Source organism: Strix aluco, chromosome 5 (genome assembly GCF_031877795.1).
Source record: "Strix aluco isolate bStrAlu1 chromosome 5, bStrAlu1.hap1, whole genome shotgun sequence".
Classification (NCBI taxonomy): domain Eukaryota; kingdom Metazoa; phylum Chordata; class Aves; order Strigiformes; family Strigidae; genus Strix; species Strix aluco.
In genome coordinates, this window is record NC_133935.1 from 1,912,925 (window position 1) to 1,932,030 (window position 19,106).

Sequence of the window (19,106 nt, forward strand, 5' to 3'; positions counted from 1 at the left end):
AGCTAGATGGTGTGTGGCTGGTGGTTTTGGTGTTTGTTAGGTCAGTATTAGTACAATTCACCATGCTCGCTTAGTTTTTAAACTAAGTTTGAGTGTACTAACTGATACACACTAAAAGTAAAACTTCATGGCAAAATCCATATTTTGTTTGCAAACCCCCCAACATCTGGAGGTCAGAGGACAGCTTTTAAGGGAATTTTTATTTGATTCGTTATGGTGGGTATAAAGAGCACTGTTCAGACCTGCATGAAGGTGTCAAATAGGTTACAAAGGGCAGGAATGTCGCTCAAGCCTATCTCAAATATTAATACACTCATTTGTATTGGTTTTATGCAAAATACCAATTTGAAATATATAGGTAGGATTAGTTTTGTTAATGTATTTTGTTTTAGAGAGTATCTCCAAAGGATAAACAACATGCTTGTCCATGCTTTAAACAATTCAAAACCAAAGCTAACCTGCTAGGATTATTGCTAAAATTTTCAAAATTTGATAACATTTGAATGTCCCTATAAGAAAACAGCTACAGAAAATTGGGTGGAGAACTGATTACTAAAGAGACTGTGTGGGATCGGCAGCAGCTCAGAAGCAATGGAACAATAAACTCATTGTGAAGGAATCACACTACAGAATTATAAAGCAGCGACGATAACTGTCCCCAGTAGGAACATTACCTCGCAGTAGCCCCCATTGCTGAGTCTTCCTCTCTTACCTCATCTCTTTTGTTGACTGGAAGTGCTTTGCAGCACAAACTTTTTGTTCAATGTTGTCTCGTGGTACCACAGGAGAGTCCTGGGTGATGACTCAGACTTGTAAATGAAATGGTAATAACCATGCTATAGAAGTTTTAATGATAAAGTAATAAATGTCCTATGGTATGATTATAGTGACAACTAAAGCTGTCCTTTATCTGTTCAATAGCAGAAGCAGCGGTAAACATTGATTAATCTTTCCTCCTCATCCCCTCCATGAAGCACAACAAATCCTGCTGATGGAGGAGGTTTTGGTTCCTTTCTTTTACTGTGGATGAATACATCCTGGTGGTGATAGTCAGGTTGGGTAGAGATGGATGGTTACACATTCTGAATACGTTTGGATTGCTGCAGCTTAGCAAGTTTGCCTCCTGGCCTCCACTTCTTGTGATCAATCAAATATCTTTTAAAAATGCAACACCGGGAAAGCTTGACATTGGCCATATAAACATTTCTGAGTTCTTGGCTCTCTTGTTTTCATGTTTTTACCTAGGGTTCATGGAGATGAGATAAATCCCAAGACTGGTTCGCGTGCCATCAAATAAAAATGAACCTTGTCGTAAGCACAGTTTGTGGTTTTGGTGCTCAGGCATTGTAAATAAATTATGTTCAGAGGTGTCAAGTATAAACTGAGAATATTCATTCATAAATCCAAAGGCTAGAGACTGCGCTGTTCAAAACTGCAAGGACACAACTACAGTTTGGGTTCTGTGGAACAGTTCTACGTCCTTGCTGTGCTGCTCAGCTTTTCAGTAGGGCTGGAACTGTCCCTTCTCTTCCCCCCTGCCCTTGATCTGCTGTGCACCTTCTAGTGCAAATCATCTTTACAAACTGCAGACGTCACGCTCACTTGTTCTGTATTCATTGCACAGACTACAGGGGAAGGGAAGGCTCTACAGTCTCCTCCTCAAACTTGTATTCTGGCTCTAAAAAAAAATCTTGGGTTCATCTTAAGCATAAAAATTCACAATTGCCACTGCTTTGGGCATTTAAGATGTTACATTGAAGATGGACAATTAAAATATGCTAGAAACTGATCAGTCCTCGTATTAGAAATAAACTAGCTCTAATTTTTAAAAAGGAATCTTACTAGAATTAGGTGAGCTGCAAGAAGATGTCTAAATCAGTTGTATTAATGAGAATGAAAACCGCTTCCAAATCAGGATGGACACTTCCTGAGAGCTGGCAGGACCCCAGTCCAGAGAAACATTTCCAAACTCAATTTGGGACAGAAGGAATTCAGATGCTCACTCTTTGCTATTTCTCTTCTGAAAGCAGACAAATTAACAAAGGTTTTGGATGCCAGCAACCCTCAAATCAAGGATGATTGAAAGAAAAAGAATGTAATTTTCTCATCTCTCGTTCTTTGACAAGTTTGCAGCAATGTGACAGCATGTGTTGCTTTAATTTATCTTTATCAGTTTTGATTTTCTGTGTCTTTCCTGTGGGACAACTGATTGGGGGGGTAGAAGGGAGTTAAGTATTTTTAGCAACAGTTTATTAATTCGGAGTGTGACACAGTTGTGTCATTGCACGGTGAAATTTTGTCTACTGTGGTAAAAGCCATCTTATTTCAGTGTGGAATGAAGTGCCTGCCTGTTTTCATTTATGATTACTGACATTTAAATAATTACTCAGTTAAGTTCTCAATCACGGAGTCACTTTTCATTGACTACAGATGGCTCCTTCACTAGTCACATACTACATTTTGCCGTATAGCGTTTAATGTTTAAAATTAAATTTTGCTCTTTTAGTTCCCGGGAGTTTAGTGCAGGGTAGCACAAGTCCACTGATCTCTATCTATCTGTATTTTTTTGGTGAGGGGTAGGGAGCAGTTTGTGCCGGGTTGTCTCAACAGAGGCTCTGCAGCACTGATCAAATGTGAGTGACATGCAACTGCGTGTTTATCAGCAGTGGAAAGGCCAGGCTGGGTGCTCGTGTCAGTCATCCCCTAGCAGCGTTCTGGCAAGCACGGCTGCTCCAGGGCTGGGGTTCTCTATGGACTCTGTTCCACGTGCTATTAATGGCAAAACAGTTCAACTGGTACACACAAAAAAATATTTCTCTTCAAAGAGACAGCTGACATGAGTCATGCTGTAAACAGGATTTGATGGATGAACACTACTAACAAAAATTAAATAGACTACATCAAAATTATTTTTTAAAAGGACAAAAATGAATACTTTGAGCTGTAGTGACCAGGATTGTCTTCAGACAGTTCTGTATCCTCATCCCGTAACTCTGGTGGCTCTGGCATGTATTTTGTCTGCAAAAAGAAGATTTTATTTTAGCGTGGGCACCTTCTGTTGGCTTAATTATGGTAGTTCCAAGAACTGTTGTGGTTTTTTTTTTTTCCCTAGTGCCTGAAAAGGAAGAGACAGGATTGGATAAAGTATTTCCTGACTGTGTATAAGGCTGTGTATTTATCCATCACAGTGAAATAACCACGAGAGGCTTCAGGTCCCTTTCCTCCTTCCCATCCCTTGTTTTGAGACCCGAGTTGGGGGCATATGCTAATGCCGTTCAGGTTATGTGACATGGGAAACACCATCATTCAAACCCTGTTTTCGGGTAGCTTTCCCCCGCCCTGCTTAAACACAGAAAGCACTGAGAGCAATTAATAGACTTACAAACTTCTAAAAAAAGTATCCTTCTCAGCTCGTATGCATCACGGAAGTCAGAAAAATATATTGTGAAAGGGCTGTCTCTGTACCCAGGCTCATCGTTTTCCCCCTTCAATGGCATAACTGCTGTTGACTCATATTTCTGTTTGCCAGTAGGCTGAAGTTATGACCCATGCTTTATTTTAAAATTGCTATAATATATTATTTTTTGGTCTGAGCATCTTTTATGCAAAAAAGATGTGGCTCTTTTGCTGTTGGGGTTCTTTTACTTTAGAAGGAGAATACAGCTTTTTCTTTTTTCCTGAGCATTGTACTAACCTACGTTTAATTAGCGTCATGTCATTTCAATAGGTTGCCCACAAATGTAAAAAGGATTTGGAGATACCTGCTTTGATAGTTGGCTTGTTGCCACCTGTGAGCAAACAAATTGCTGTATATTGATTCACTTTCAAGCTGACTTGGTAAATGAATTCTGGGAGAAGCAGGGATATCGCCTGTATCCCAGATTTCTGCAGATGAGGATAAAAGTTGCTTTTCCCCCTCCAAAAAATATATCCAGCCAGAGCTCAGTGTTATGTGCCATTACAGTAACATTGATGGGTTGAAGGGCCAGACAAGTACAGCTGCTGTCTATGCTACAGATTAATGTCTTTAATTAGACTCTTGAAAGCTTAGCCAATAAAGGCATAAACATGTTAAAAATTGATATTTATTACATTGTAGTTTATACGGTGAGATTCATATCAGATTAAAACATTAACTATTAAACCAATTCCTGCAAACTGAATTGCAAGCATTTATGATGTCCATTTTCTGAAAGACTTGTTTCTGCAGAAAACCTCTAGTTCACTGACAGCCAGCATAAAATTCTACAAATTCTCAGGAAATTATTGTGTTTCTTGTTTGCTGAGGGCAATGCCTTGACGAGCTAGCTGTTTGCAGCTGCCACTTCCAAAAGCGTGCCTTTAGACAGGTTGCACTATAAATCTAACGGAACAGTTTTACTACAGTGATGTTATTTGCCGTTACTTTATTCAGCTGAAACATGATCTGATCGGGAATAAAGCAAGCCATCAAATAGATCATAATTATTGTCTATTTGGTTCCTTTAGAAACCACACATATCCTTCTTAGATATTGTAGTTTGAGATGTCATACTGTACCTTCCAGAACTGAGTGCGTGGGCTAAAATTTTAATATTCAACCTGGAATTTAACAGGCAAGGGCATAAATGCTTAGGAAGTAACTAGGAGCTGTGCTTAGCTAAACTCCAGCTAAGCCTCTAAATCTAGTCAGTGAAGCACTTCCAAGTAGAGCTTGGGGTTCTTTGTAAAAGTCTGTGAAAATTTACTACAGTAGTAAATTATCAGTTCTTTTAGTATACTGATTTAAATTCCTGTGAACAATACTAAATGCTATTCTGTAGGGAATCTTTTATTAATTTAGGAATCTTTTATTAATTTACTAATTTTTCATGTACAAAATACGCGTGCAACCTGGGTGAATTTACAAGATTGACCGAGTATCTTTCAGTAACGTACGACTCAAAATTTTTCTAGAACACCATAAAGTGTCTTGATTGTGCAAATAGATGCGTGTGTACTTCAGTTGAAACACACAAACACTGATTTCAGTCTGGCTGCTCACCTGCTGAAAGATAAGCATGAAAAAAATCAAAAAGTCAATCTGATCTTCCACACTCATAAAGAAACGTACCGCAGTCCCTCCACATCGGGGGGTGGTCTACCACTGTTCTCAAACTGTCAGCGATTTTATGTTTGGTCAGACCAGCACTGGGTGATATTTTAGATTATTCTGCTTCCAGGAGAAATCTCCGGGTCAGACTCCATGTGAGCCAAACTGCATTAATTACCTGCTGGGTGGAAGGAGCAGCTCAAACTGGAGAGAAGGAGAGAGAGAGGGGAATGAGGATTCTACCAAACTCAAAAGCAAGAAGTACCACAAGTCTCAAGAAAAGTAACACTGATTGTCCCCATCCTGTTTTGCGTAATAATTCAGATAAATAACTTACTTGAAAGCTGTGGTTCAAATTAGATCCTTGATTGGAAGCATTTTATTGCCATTTTTGCTCTGTAGCTGAAGTCAGATTTCAGTTAGTCCACAACATAAAAGCAAATGACATGCCCTTCAGGAGAATTATGATAAATATTTCAGCAGTGCCTCAAGACTAGGATCAGGTATTTCAAAACACCACGAGCAGACAGAGAGTTAAGTCCCACTGGCTTCCAGAGAGAGGTGGAAGGAGCAGTGGTCTGCCCCAAACTACCTTTAAACTGGGAGGCCAGTATCCTGCCAGTGGTAAGAAATCCTATGAAACATTCCCCAGCCTAATGGATCTTGTCTCACCCTCTGACAGAAGAGGGAGCTTAGGGAATCTTTACAAATCCCCTCTTTAGTTTGCTAAAGGTTTAAGGCAAGGAGAATAGCAGATTGACAGGCGTGGTTTAGGGCTCAGTTTGCAGATGCTCTCAGTGAGGGAGGGTACGTAAGGAGAGGGGGTACATAAGCAGCCTGGTGAATCTAAATCTCCTGCTTCTGTGTCATTAGGTGCAATTGAAAACTACTTCTAAAGAAAAATTACAGTTGGCAAGACCCTCTAAAACACTTAAGGAAAGGTGGTAGTATTTCTGTGAGACATGTTAAGGAAAGCGCTGTGGGCAATGTTGCAAAATTATTTGATTGTATGCTCTGTTCTCAATGACTTTATTTCCAAAAAATGAGTGTATCAAGTTTGTTCCCAAACCTTCTCTCTCTGTTCTGTTTTCAACCGAAGTTACGGAGTAAAACAAGAGAGTGGCAGCTTTTACAGATGAGACCTGCATTAATTGTTTTTTTCAGGACTACAAGTAGAGGGCCTCTTCAGAAGGTCAGCCAGCATCCAGACCATCAAAGATGTTCAGAAGCTCTACAATCAGGGTAAGCTGTCATCATACCACTGCCAGTGTGAGGGCTTTGTTGATCTTGGGTTTGTTGGTGAAGCAGAAATGCTAGCTTTCTTATGGTTAGTTAATTGTAAAACCATTTGTAACATAAAATAACATAGTAAGAGCATTAGTACAGAAACCTGGAAGGTAGCACAGGCACTTAGTGCTTACTGAATAGCAAGTCACCAGTCGATGTCAGACCAGAGCTTAGAAAAGCTGTGGCAGCTAATGAATATATGGTTTGAGTCAAAAATGGTCTGTTTTTTCATAAACATTTATACTGCCTCTATGCACATCGAGTTACTGTAGTTAGGACGTACAATGTCTTTGTGTCATTTTGCCTCTGGTGTTTTTCCATGGTTATGGCAAAGAAATATAATTTTACCTAATACAATTTATGAAATGTAGTGAAGTAATTTTGAAAGTCACTGACTTCCCCGTGAAGTCATTTTCTGAAATGCCTTTATGGGGAGAATCTCTTACAGCAAGATTAGTAAAACTCTATGAAAAATACGAAAATAAAATGCCAGGAGTTACCAGCAGCAGAATGCCAAGAGGTTTTCTGTTCAAAGTATAGTGTGAAACAGTTTTTAAGCAGTGGTTTCAAGAAAAAGTAAAACACATGATTACACACCGCTTTTTTTTAATTCTTTTTTTTAATTCTTCTCCTTTTAGGCAAGTCTGTGAATTTTGATGATTATCATGATATCCATATTCCTGCTGTTATCCTGAAGACTTTCCTTAGGGAACTCCCTCAGCCATTACTAACCTTTGAGTGTTATGATCATATCCTTGGAATCACCAGTGAGTATAAACAAGCTTTAGAAAAATTTATACAGCAAGTTGAACTGGACCTGGCTAATACATAATCACTGCTGTTTGTTAACCAGGACACAGTTGTGGGTATGTAATATTATTAGTGCTTCACTACAGCCACAGAGGGACAACCTCATAATCTGTACCAGAGCAAGGTGGTCAGGGTTTCCAAGACCATCTCTGCTTACTTTGCAAGGTTTACTGGTTTATCTCTATATCATACTGTATTATTAAGAATTGGATCAGACTTCTAACTGTCAGGGCTCCAGATTTATGTCGTGGCACAGCACTGAGTCTCAGTGATACAAGTTACGTCAGAGCAACTTCAGTTTTAGCAGCAAGATTGGCAGAATGGTAGAAGCAAAATTTAGTTGGTCATCTGTGTGCTTCTTTCCTTTTTTTTCTTTTCCTTTTATTTGTGGGGAGGTGATTTTTTTTTTTTGTAACTATTTCCATGCGATAACATATTGGGGAAGAAAGGATCTAAAGGCATGAGAAGAGAATGCATTGATTATCTAAAGATCTGGCACTACATGAAACTGTGAATTATAAAACTTTCATTATGTGGCCTTTGTCAGGGACTAGGAGTTTATAATGCTGGCAAGGCAACCCCCTAATTAATGGGGCTTGAATATCTGAGATGCCAGAATATCTGGGAGTTAGTACCTAGAGCTTGTAGAGACTGGTATTTTGCCATCCAGGCTATAGTCAAGCTAACAGGAAATCCACAGAGCTTCCAGTCACAAGTCACAAGCACGCATTTTTCCAAAACCTGCTTTTTGAGGAAATTCTATCTAAATGGGGTACAGCTTCCAACAGGGTCTGTTAGCATAGCTCTGTTAACCGTGGGCTGATGCTGTTGCAAAAGGTAGGTTATCATGACTATAATGACTGTTGCTGTTGGGGTAGGGCAGCAAAATGATTCAGACTGGGGATAAATCTTAATTGCTACATGTTTGTAAAGTGTAGAAGTACAGCAAGTTTACTGTACCTAGATACACTAGGTAAAATTCTCATGCTGTTCCCATCACTAGCATCTGCATGTACTGTTTCATGTCATTAACTTTATTCATGTGTTCCCATTAAAAACCTTAATCGGGTCATGTTCAGAATTCTCTGAAGTTCTGTACTGTTTTGCTATTTGCATGGCTGTAGATCAGCACCTTCCAAACCGAGGATTCATCTGTTCACACAATAAATATCTCAGGGCATTGAGAAAAACAGGTCGGTTCACAGGAAGGCGGTAGAAGTGGAGGGACTAAGGAGAGTCACTGAGAACTGGAGAGAACAGGGGAAATTTGGAAAAAGGATGTATAAATGCTAATTTTTACTGAATCAACCTTGTGCTGTCTTTCTGGATATGATACCACTTTGTGATAGAGCCAAGTGAAAAATGAGAAGAAGTGAAAAGAAGCTGAGAGCAATGCATTGTCCTAGGAACACTGGGAGGAGTTTACTGGCATTTGAAATGTTGTCAAAATACATTGAAAAGTGGAGTTTAAGAGAATTTCTCCTTGGGCTTTCTTCTTGTGCAGTGTGATGTCCACTATGTTTTCTTGGTGCTGTGGTGATATCCTGATTTTAAAAGATCTTAAGCTTGAGAGCCAAGCTGGACTGCAGCAAAGGCATATTGTCTATGAATACAGTGCAGAAGGGAGCTTTGAAAAGGTGTGATTGCAGACAGCTGTCTGGGGACGATTTGAAAATTCTCATTCAGTCTTCTGGAAGACACCAGAGCAGTGTGTGATGTATCTCTTACATCTCTTAACCTGCAAACCCAGAAATACAGTATCTCTGCTTTACAGTACTATGAAGTGATAGTGAAACTTTTCTCTTTAGAGTCTCATCTGAAACGTGTTTTTAAAGTGTTACTGATAGGAGCTGTGAAATAAATTAGCTGAGTGACTAAAAAAATTAATAAAACCTTGACATTTATAATTGACGAAGAACTTCTTTGGTCATGAAAACTGCTAGAAAGGGTTCCTTTACCCAGTATTGCTACACTTCCTGCATTATTTACTCTGCAGAAAGCTGACAAAAAAAAATACTGGGATTCAGATTATTGTGTTTTACGGGAACTGGTAGTTTTGCAGTAGGAAAAATGTCAACACAGCTCACCACAGGATAGCTTCATGTTTTTAATTCAGACCATAAGGGAACCTTTAACAGGCTGGAATTTTGTGTATCCTCACGTACTTGCGTGCACCTCTGGCTGTGTCAGGGATAGAGAGAAACGGAACATGCAGAAGAAGCATCAGCACAAATGGGCTGGTTAGGTCAGGCATGATGGTAATGATCAGACCTATGTCCACATTGGTGTTAAACTTCTGGGACTAAAATAATTACAATATTCCAGAAAAAAAAAAAAAATCGCTTGGAACAGCATTTGAAATCCTGTGTTAGTGTAATTCTCACCCAGATTATCTAGATGATGCAAAGGAGTTTGGGGTCCAGTTCTGGTTTTGCCCATCTGTTGAAATGAGTTAATGAGCCTGCTGAGGTTCATCTCCAGAAGATTCTTACCCACCCAAGTGGCCATCTCATCAATCTTTGCTGAGACAGTGTGTTTGAAGTTAGTAGAGTGCCAAAAGAGCATTTTGGGCAGGACTATGTCTCAGGAAGAATAAAATTAGGGCATAAAATGTAGATGTCTGGATTCAGTGCATGGAGAGATAATGAGAGTTTAATCAAGACCTTTGAAAGTCCTCTCTAGCAAAAAAATTATTTGGCTGTTTCACTGAATTGAGAAAATACTCTGGATGTTAGTCCTAGCCAGATATGTGGTAATACAAAATATGGTGGGGTCACTTAAAGGGATAACCCTAACTGTTACGTCGGTGGTGGAGGTTAGCAGAGCTGAATTTTGTGGTTAGTTTTACAGATGGATATTGAAATTCCAGCAGATATAAATAAGCAGTTATTTCTTGGTAATATTTCGATGTTTTTGAGTTAAACTAATACTGACTTTGATATTGCAGGTGTGGAGAGCAGTTTACGAGTCACCAGATGTAAACAAATCGTTCAAGGACTTCCTGAACACAATTACGTTGTTCTGAAATATCTGATATGCTTTCTCCATATGGTGAGTGTAGGCAAAATTTCCAAAGTAGTGCCACCCTTTTCTTTCTAAATCTGTTCTTGTTAATCCAACATTGAAAATCTCCACAGAAAATAAAACTGAAGAATTGTACAAATGTGGTGAGGTCTTTGTGCAGTACTTGCTAATGGAGTGAACTCAGGATGCAGAACCCTCTGGTTCAAATAAAAGTCAGCGCTAAGCTATGGTCTGGCCATCCCTTCACCACGGAATCCTTTAGATGTAATGAAAACTACTGTGTAAATTTAAATGGGACTGTGCCTGTACTGGAATACTTAAAAGTCCCATCCCCGCCGACTCCACATTCACAAACATATGTTTTTATTGATCTAGTCTTCGGGTTTTTTCCCTATTTTGGAGTGAAAAAGAGCCTGAAAATAGTGGTTGTGTAGTTTTCAGTGCCAGAGAAAAACTACGTGAAATCACCTTTTTTCTCCAAAGTATAAATTTTGGGCAACCAAAACACCAAACAAATTGGTGTCATTTTAGAAAATGATAGAAACATTAATGAGCTTTAGAGCAACCAGCAAAATATTTTATATTAAATCTTACAAATAACATTTTCCCATTTAAAATAGCCTTTCATCCTGTAATTTACTACATTGTTCAATTAAAAACTTTGACCGTGCCATTTTGCAAGAATTTTTGGTATGCTTCAGGATCAATAAAATCATGTGTCTTTTGTCCTACTTTTTGATTTGCTGGGGGTTTTTTTTAACCCATTTTTGAAAACCCCACTGATGTGGGGATTTGGGGAACATCAATTAAAAATAGCTCTGTGGTTAGCCTAGTGACATCCTTTGGTTGCCAGTTTATGTGCAGGAAAAGACAGTAACAGGAGTGTAAATTTCCCTTCCTTCTGCCTTATCCAAGGTATTGCCTTTTCCAGATTACATTTTTCCCACCCAGGTGCCTGAAACTGAGGATCACGGTGGTGTTGACACCTGAACAAAGTGATCTAGCCTTCAGAAGTCCTAAGAGCCCACCAAAGCCATCGTGTATTTGGAATGATGCTGATTTTCCCCAGCGGAGGAATTAGCCCTCAGTAACTGTTCTTGGGCTACAATCATGTTTGACATATTCTAGCCAGTAGCATATTTCAAAAACAAGTACATTTAATCCCTTTTTCTATCAAAACACTAGAGAAAAGCAAGATTAAAGGAAACACATTGATACGACCCCCACTCGCTCAGCACTTGCAAGGTTCCCGTAATACTCACATGTTCGTTTACTGTTGCTTAGCTGAACTCTAATGCTATTAAGGAAATCCTCATGTCATTTGCTATTATTTTAGCAACTGATTTCTCTCTTCAGTGTTATGAATCGCGTAAGTGACTTTGTTCCAATAATAGATGCACCATCTCAACGCACTTCTTAAGAGCTGAGCACTTGAGGTGTTAATGAGGTGTGCGAAAGTACGACATAGTGTTTTCTGTAATTGGGCAACAGAACATCGCATTATTTTTGAGTGTGCCTTGTTATGTAAAGCACAGCATCAAGCTGAATACCCGCGCTCAGATCTGCAATTTTTGCTGATCCATGGCTTTTCATCCTTAATGTCTCGGGGAATATTTGCATTTGGAAAGGTCAAGGGAACGTGAAACAATCTAGGAGCTGGAGGTGTCTATTCATTGCAGATCGGCGTGCTGCACAAGCTGCCACAATTCAAACTTTAACAGAGCACTCTACCAATAATCCTAGTTTTTACCTGCAAGCATCAACCTTCTTACATGTAAGAGGCAATTTAATTCTTCCATGAGCTCAGCCTTGAGTAGTGCGAGAGGTACTTGTGGTAATTTCATGAAGTGGGATGAATTGTAATCACCGGATACAGGTTTTGAACACTCCAGGTTTGATACAGGCTTGTGGAAGAAATAAAAAAAAAAAAATCCCCATTTTTCTCTGCAGTCTCAACCCCTTTACTTAATGAAACATCTCCTTCTAGTCCAAGGGTGCTACAAGAAGACAGTGCAACTCCTACAGAAGTAATAGACTTGAATTTAAAAAATAGGTCCAAATTCTTTAAATTTCGATTGGCAGCGATTTTTCCAGGAATGAGCCCAGGGGGCCGTGGGGGGTGTAAGCTGCCCATCTCCGCTTCGCAGCACATCTGGTCGCTAGAGAGGGATTTGCAGGGTCCTCTTGGAGCTGTAGTGGACTGACCTCCCTAGGCAGAACTGGGCAACCAGGAGCAAGAGGGGAAACAAAGGCCAATTTTCACAAGCCGGTCCCTGAATTATGTCTGTAAAAAATGTCCGTGCTTGCTCAGATGATCTCAGAAGAGATGAGTGTGTGCGAACAACTGTTTGTGTTCTGCAAGCCCTGCCTTGCGCGTGCAGCGAAGTGCATTTATGAATGCGCAGGCAAACTTAAAAGGCTCAAAGAAGTCATCTTGCAAATTGGCAAAGCACTCTGAGGCCTACAGTTACCCAGTTCTGAAGCCAGAAACCATTTAGTAGAAAACTATAATTGTACTTTCCCATGACAGTCTAAGGCTAAACAATCAGGAAAGTTTGTAGAGGCAGTAATATTGTCTAGATTGTGTTTTTATAACCATGTCTTTGGTTTTAGTACCAGCTGATACAGCCCCCTCTCTATGCTTACACACTTTCCGCTGCTCATTTCTGTCCCTGCAGTCATGCCTGATGAGGGGAAGGGTGGCTGACCTGGCTGACCAGACTTGGACCAACTAGAAAAGCTGGACGAGGTTTTGGGGCCCATGGGCTACACTTCAGAGCTGTAACTGAAGCAGCAAAGTTAAAGCGAAGTACAAGCTGGGAAAAAAAGTCTCTGAATTAATGTTTTGTTTCAATCGCTTGTCCAATTGAAAAGTGTAATTAGCACCAGCAAAGCTTGGGGGTGGAGATGACGGGGCATGTTGGGAAGGATTAGATGACTAAGCCTCGTGGAGCAGATACAAGCAGTTGGCATGTCTGCAAGGGAGCTGAGAGTGGGGGATAAGAATTTATATTTCCAGTCAGTTTGTGGGGGTGTTTTAATATCTAGTAATTTTCTTTTGAAAACGTTTTCTGAAGTTCTTTCAGCACTGCAACTGAGAAACCAAAGAGATGGTGATGTCCTTACATTTTTAAAAGCTGTTGATAATTGGCTGTTTCTACCCTCTGTATTTCACTGTTTAAGTTCATTAAGTAGCGTAGCGTCTGCCTGGTTTCACTCCTGCAATATCCATGAGGGTGTTGGGATGCAAGTACGTGGAATTCAAAAATCATCACAGTTTTGCTGGGGGTAGTAGGGTGTTTATTCTGGGATAGTGAAGATGTATATTTGGCGTTTGTTGATGTGGCACTAAATCTTCAGTGTTTATTCCCAATGATGTGTTTTGCAGGGTACAAGTTTTATCTTTCTAGAGGACTTTCTTTCAATATAGGCTGTCGTGACTTAATGATTTTTTTTTTTAATATACGTGTTCCAGTGAAAGGGGGGAAAAACCCAACAAACTGGAGCTGTGTAGTTCTTTGTTGTAATACTTTTCTGTGATGTGCAGATGATTCCTTCAAAGATAGGATCTAGGTCCTTGGAGAATTGTCTTTTATTAGCTTGTCAAATTGACAGAGCAAGTGTATTTTCACTTGAAACAGAAATGATGGTTACTAACTTCGTGAGGGAATCAAAGGCGGCGTTAAGGGGGTTAGTCCAAATGCTAAAAATAAAATTTATATTTCTTAGAACGTAGCTTTGGAGTGCAGTTATGTAGAGGGGTAGCCCATAAAGAGGTTGGCTGACTGCGTGCTGCCCTTCCACAGTCTAGTGGTGGAAGAAAACATCAGCTGCTCATGATGGTGTTGTAGACGAAGTGGATGCATTCGTGTCATTTGAGAAAGAAATCTGGCATTGGAGTAGCGAGGGGGTTGAGATGGTGTGAAGCCTGGTCCCCCTGGGGAGGGATGAAGCCATCGCCACTGGCGTGACAGGGCGGCTTCCTCGCTTGCAGTGCTTGGCGAGGTAGCAAAGATTGTCGTGGAGTTTGATTCAGTTGCACACTTTTTCTTGGATCTGCTGAGGAATGGATTACTGTGCGTTTTGGAGTGAAGCAATGTGTGGTGTCTCCCTTGAATTCCCAAGTGTCAGCCTCATGGATGACTCACAGATAAGGCTCAGTGTAGCTCTGCCTCCGATGATATAATCACCGTTTCATTTTATCTTAAGGATTTTCTCTCTCAGGGAAGAATCTGTGTCATGGGTATTTTTGTTGATCATTTCAACATCGACTGTCTCCTTGGAACGTTCACAGAGTGGTGGCGGGTGGGAAGAGATGGTTTCATCTTGGAGTTAGAAACATTGTTTGAAATGGCCTAAAGAGAAGAATTAAATCTAGCTCTAGTGGCAGTGGTGTTGCTTTGAGCTGACACGTTGGCCTTCGAGGCAGCAGCTGGGTTAAGCTGGGTGTGTTTCAACTAGCGCTTGAAGACAGCACCTGCCTACGACTTGCAGGAGAGAGCGTGTCAGGGAGCACTCCGGAAAACCAGGGAAGACAACTGCGACATGTTTGGCTCCTTCCACCCTCCCCTGTCCTCCAGTACTGCACATCCTCTGTGCCATCACAGGGCACCTGCTCTCTAAACACGTAAGGCCTTAGGATGTAGAAAACGCAGAGTGGTGGCCTGTAGCTCTCACATTATTTTAGAGACTTTCAACTGAAAGAAACACCAAAAACTAATTTTGGAGTGAGGACAAATCCACAGGGGTTTCACATGTACAACGTTACACAGTGTGGATGCAGCCAGCATGAGCCACTTGACCCAAGGGCCAGAACACAGTCCCCAACCTTGTTATATTTATTAGTATCCAAACTCCAGCTTCATTGTCCAGCTACCTTCACGGTGATACCCGTGTCTCCTTGTTAACAGGGAACTTACTGTTTTCCATCATCAGTTATTTTGGTGGTAGTTTAGCTTTTGCTACCTTGCTGCAGTATAATGAACTCTTGTTGGCGCTGATCTCATCTGAAGCAGATTAAACGAATGAGATGCGCTTGTTGGTTTTTCTATGTTGTTAAATAGTGCATCGGGAGCAGTATGTGAAGATCAGCGGGTTACACGTGGTTCGTGCTCTGCAGAGAATGATGTGGGTTTTGCATAAGGTCATGAAGCAGGCATGGCTCTTTAATCTGACGACTTTTTATTCTCAAGTTGTGAAGTCAATTCTTTGGCACCAAATATCTCCTGCCTTTATCCAGCCCTGCTTCATGACCTTAAAAACAATTAAAGCCTTTAATATTTGTAGCAGAAGTAGCATCACAGTAGCCCTGATGTCCCAGAAGGGTGAGGCAGAGATTGGAGGGAAAAATAGTACCAATTATTGGGAAAATTAATACGGTTAGGAAGAAAATTTTATGCTTTTGGGCACGTAAGTGCTTCTTCATGTCCCCCAAGGAAAAGACTTCCATCCTGCACAAGTGTCTAAAGGGCGTTTTATCCCCTCAAGGCTGAGCAAATAGCCTCCTTGCTGGGTAAAACACCGTGGAGGGTGGAACTGTGCTGTAGGAAGTAGAGGGGAATGAAACCTGGGTTACTGGGCTGGGGGCGACTGGAATTTATGCATATGCTAAGAAGTGTTTCTTAGATTTTCCTCTAGTGTCCTCAGGCTTTTCATAGTACTACAGAGCTGCCTTTTCAGAAAGCTTTATGGCAAGGCAGAAATGGAGAGACACTGAGAAACAGAATTTTTGCTTTCCTATTCCGCTTGAAACTGTAGCAGAAGGAATACATAGGAGATTTTGCCCAATAATTCCTTGTTCTGAGATAACAGCTTCAGAGTAACCTGTACATCAGTTTGTGACTGCACGGTCTTCCTGTAACAGATTACTGGTTAACAACTGCAACCATCAACCTGAGAAGAACTGGCTGAATTACCCGTGTCAGGAGGTATCGGGAGCACCTTCAGCTTGCTGGCTCTTTACAGTAACAGAGAACTTGCCAGATAGACCATACTGGGCTTTAGATACCAGCTATGTAATGCAGGAGAGCAAAACACACACAAATTCCCTGCCAAGTTCACACAGAGAAAAAAATAAATACTCCAGCTCCCCAGGTCTGAGCTCAGATCTACAGCTAGAAGTAGGACACATCATCCAGGTGCAGAACAGGTTTCAGTGCTGGGTATTTTACCGACGGCCCATTTTCACCTCCATTGCTTCAGAGGAATTGGGTGCATGTGGAAGTACTTGGAAGAGAGAGAGAAAAAAACCTTCTAAACCCTTGCAAACAACTTCAGAAGTCCCCAAGGTTTGTTCTGTAGAGGACTTGAAGCAGTTGGGGTAGCTGTTTGTTTATGCTGCCCTTCCCTGCCCCCCAGCAGAGATAGCAACCGATTCCGTACAGAAGGATGGAAAACAATTCATTTTCCTAGCCTAAGGAAAGAACTCGGTCTTTTTGCTTGACTTACTGACATCTCATCTTGTACTTGGAGGACCCAGACTCCAGAGGCCCTATAGCTCTAGGCTGTGTAGTCAGCCCTGAGGCTGCTGAGCGGCCAGTGCTGTACCCGTGGCCAGGGTGTACTCCTCAGTACGGGACGGTCTCTCGTCTCTCGCTCCCTGGGGCACACGTACTCATATACCTACTCGTGTTTATGTTTTTCCAGGTTTCGCAGGAGAGCATATATAACAGAATGACAGCATCCAGCCTGGCCTGTGTCTTCGGCTTGAATTTGATCTGGCCATCGAAAGGAACAGCCTCCCTGAGTGCTCTGGTACCGCTGAATCTCTTCACTGAGTTACTGATAGATTTCTACACGAATGTATTCAACTCCCGAACAGTGCCTGGTGAGATCTTACCTTAGTGCTCCCAGAAAGGAGGATGGAGTATGGCTGCCTGAGGGAAAGGTCTCCCTGCCTCAAACTGAAGCTTTATATTCAGGGCTCTCGCCTGTGAAGAAAACTTCCAATACAGACTAAAGTTTCTATAGCTTTCCAAATACCAAAGATGTTGGGAGAAGCACAGTGTCCCCGATAGTCTCATCACGGTGGGGAGAATATGTACATGAACATTCAAAGACCAATAGGTCAAAGTGAATCCCCTTATTAAACCTGAGCAGCTGACAGAAACTGGTATGTTAAAAAAAAAAAATCACGACACTATGTGCCAGTCTGTCATTCCTTTGGGGATCTGGAGACCTTACTATGTGCCATTATTTTCTGCATGGGCAGAGCTAAGTTCTGGACCACTCCTGAATGTACAGCTTTCTTCTTTTTTTTATTTTTTATTTTTATTTGAATACAAGTTTGTTAGACATTTCCCTATTAAGTTAATAAAGATGAGATCAATTTTTAAGACACTACAATTTCTAAACTATTTTTCCATATATTTCAGCGTCTTGTTTTACACAAAACAGTGTGGGCAGTTGTGGCCCATCAGGTTTGCAATTACTTGGAGAGTAAAGTGTTTCCTGGGTAATTTGAGTTGTGCAGGCAGCTAACTAATTATGCTTGCAAATATCTCGTATATGAAGTTAATCACTGTAGCTGCACATGCAAAGCACGTGGCAGTTTTTTTCTTCTTGTAAGTTCAAATGGGGAGCAATAATCTTATGGGGTTTTTGTCTCTAAATACTGGGGAATTTCATCAGTGGAGCTGTATCAGTGAGTGCATAATATGGAATATAGACTAACTTTGAGAAGAGTACCCCTCGTGTTTGGGCTGCATGCTTTTGCAGTTTGAGTTGATAGAAATTTGCTCTTCAAATTGGTTTCTCTAGGAAGCAATAAGAGCAACAACTTGGATAATATTTTAATCATTATAATCATTTTATACATCGAAAGTCTATTATTAGTCCCAATGTGAATAATTAACCAGCATAAAGGGAGAATTTTCAGTGTTTTCTAACTATGCCATCAATATCATTTGTGTTTGATGAACACAGTGCTATTTCATTGTTAAACCCTGACTGGTGATGGGGTGGTGTAACAAAATTATCATTATAGCTGCCTGCAAAGCAAAAGAAAAATAGCCAGTGGTAAAAAAAGGTAAGTGGTATTTTCCCTCCTGTTCTGGTCTTCCTGCTCGTGTACAAAGCTAACGGAATGGAGGGACTAGTTAGACTTCAGTAGAAGTAAGTCTCAGGTGGAACAATTTAGGCCTCCCCTCCTCTGCAAACGCAGAGCCACTTGTTATCCTGTAGGTTCTCGTAAAGGGAGCAACACAACCTTATTGTGGAGGGTGGTTTAGGGAATACCCAAGAATTCAGAAGGCTGTGGAATGCTGGAGGTGCCAGGCCTTCATTTGCCCAGTAGGTGTCATCTATAGCATTAGGCAGTGATTAAAATTTGAAAAATACAGAGGCTTTAGGATAAGATGTGTTAGAACCAACTTCTTGTGTCACGGTTGTGTGTTTTCCCCAGTCCCTCAAGTGTCTTAAAAACAACTTTTTTGGTTTTTGGCTATCTGTAATAATCACCTATGACTCCCATTTAAATATAAAATCTTTTATAATACAAAGAGAATAATTAACAAATATTCACGATTGTTGCATTTCAGCAAAATGCGATTGCCAGGGATAAAACCGTCATAGTTTTGTATTGCAACTCACCAGTTTTACATCTGAGCTATCCGTGACAGCATCCTAGCCTTGTTGCATTACGAAAAACACACACAGTTACGCTCAGCACTGCTCAGCGACTTGGCAGCATGGGTCAGTGCATCAGCACCCTGTTCTTGTGGGGGTTTTGGCCTCTGGGAGTTAACAAAACCTGAGTATTTGGCCACTCTCTGACCTCGGTTGAGATACAGATGCATTAGTTTTGCTGTCTGTAAAAAGAAGGAGCGCCTGACATTAGAAAAGTGCTTTGGGATTAAATGCCAATAAGTCCTATAAAATGGTTGTTTTCCATTTCCCCATGTCCTCTTCCAAAAAT

General features: G+C 40.8%; 1 protein-coding gene across 4 annotated transcripts in view; it reads left to right on the forward strand.

Moving 5' to 3' along the window:
* ARHGAP8 (Rho GTPase activating protein 8) overlaps window positions 1-17,528 on the forward strand; it is an 82,406-nt gene extending 64,878 nt beyond the window's left edge. For all 4 annotated transcript variants that reach the window (XM_074825595.1, XM_074825597.1, XM_074825596.1 and 1 more), the window contains 4 exons: window positions 6,236-6,313; window positions 6,997-7,125; window positions 10,116-10,219; window positions 16,838-17,528. In XM_074825595.1, the coding sequence (XP_074681696.1) occupies window positions 6,236-6,313; window positions 6,997-7,125; window positions 10,116-10,219; window positions 16,838-17,035 (509 nt within the window). In that variant the 3' untranslated portion in view covers window positions 17,036-17,528. The remainder of the gene's footprint in view (window positions 1-6,235; window positions 6,314-6,996; window positions 7,126-10,115; window positions 10,220-16,837) is intronic.
* The last annotated feature ends 1,578 nt before the right edge of the window (window positions 17,529-19,106 follow it).